Source organism: Priapulus caudatus, unplaced genomic scaffold, assembly GCF_000485595.1.
Source record: "Priapulus caudatus unplaced genomic scaffold, Priapulus_caudatus-5.0.1 Scaffold7569, whole genome shotgun sequence".
Lineage (NCBI taxonomy): Eukaryota > Metazoa > Priapulida > Priapulimorpha > Priapulimorphida > Priapulidae > Priapulus > Priapulus caudatus.
Window position 1 is genome coordinate 1 of NW_014584630.1, and position 1013 is coordinate 1013.

The 1013-nt window shown below is 57.3% G+C and overlaps 1 protein-coding gene across 1 annotated transcript in view; it reads left to right on the forward strand.

Moving 5' to 3' along the window:
• Nucleotides 1-626: 626 nt before the first annotated feature.
• The window catches only part of LOC106820141, a gene marked incomplete at its 5' end in the record, with an annotated part of 2026 nt that continues 1639 nt past the window's right edge, over nt 627-1013 (forward strand). The window contains one exon of the mRNA XM_014824688.1: nt 627-723. Coding sequence (XP_014680174.1) covers nt 627-723 — 97 coding nt within the window. The remainder of the gene's footprint in view (nt 724-1013) is intronic.

Consider the following 1013-nt stretch of genomic DNA (forward strand, 5'->3'; position numbering starts at 1 on the left):
CTCTCTCTCTCTCTCTCTCTCTCTCTCTCTCTCTCTCTCTCTCTCTCTCTCTCTCTCTCTCTCTCTCTCTATCTCTGTCGTGGAGTGAGGTATGGCTGTAACATTGGCATCTCGTGATCGTAATTGGAGCTTTACAAAGAAAACACCCATCACTGTCACCCGCACGCCTGGTTCACTCAACTCTTCGACCTCGCATTCATACCTCGACGCACGCTACCTGAGTAGATAGATTGCCACGCACGCACGGACGCACGTACGCACGGACGCATGCACGCACGCACGCACGCACGCACGCAAGCACTCACGCAAGCACTCACGGACGCACGCACGCACGCACGCAAGCACTCACGGACGCACGCACGCACGTATGTATAGACGCACGCACCTGCCTGCAAGCACGCACGCTCGCACCCACGCAGCCGCCTACGCGACAGGCACGCACACACGCACGCACGAACACACGCACGCACCCGCCTGCGCGGTAGGCACACACGCACGCACGTACGTATAGACGCACGCACCTGCCTGCACGCACGCACGCTCGCACCCACGCACGCACGCACACACATACGATCATTCTCAATCACCCGCACACTCTACATATCTACGTTCTGTCGACATTTCAGCTGCTGATGAAGAAACAGGACAAGTTGCTGATGCGCCAGTTCATGCAGATACGAACGACGATCAGTCAAGTGAAGGAACAACACGTGACAGCCATGCGTAAGTAACAACAGTGAGACGCCGTCCATCCGGGGGGAGGCAGAAGGGGGTTGCTGTCACGCGCGGGGGAGGGGAGGGGATCATCGTCAAACGCTGGCAGTAACATGGAGGGGTGGGGGTCAGTAACGGATGGGGTCAGAGACCCACGGGTAGGCTTCAGGTGTGTGTGTGTGTGTGTGTGTGTGTGTGTGTGTGTGTGTGTGTGTGTGTGTGTGTGTGTGTGTGTGTGTGTGTGTGTGTGTGTGTGTGTGTGTGTGTGTGTGTGTGTGTGTGTGTGTGTGTGTGTGTGT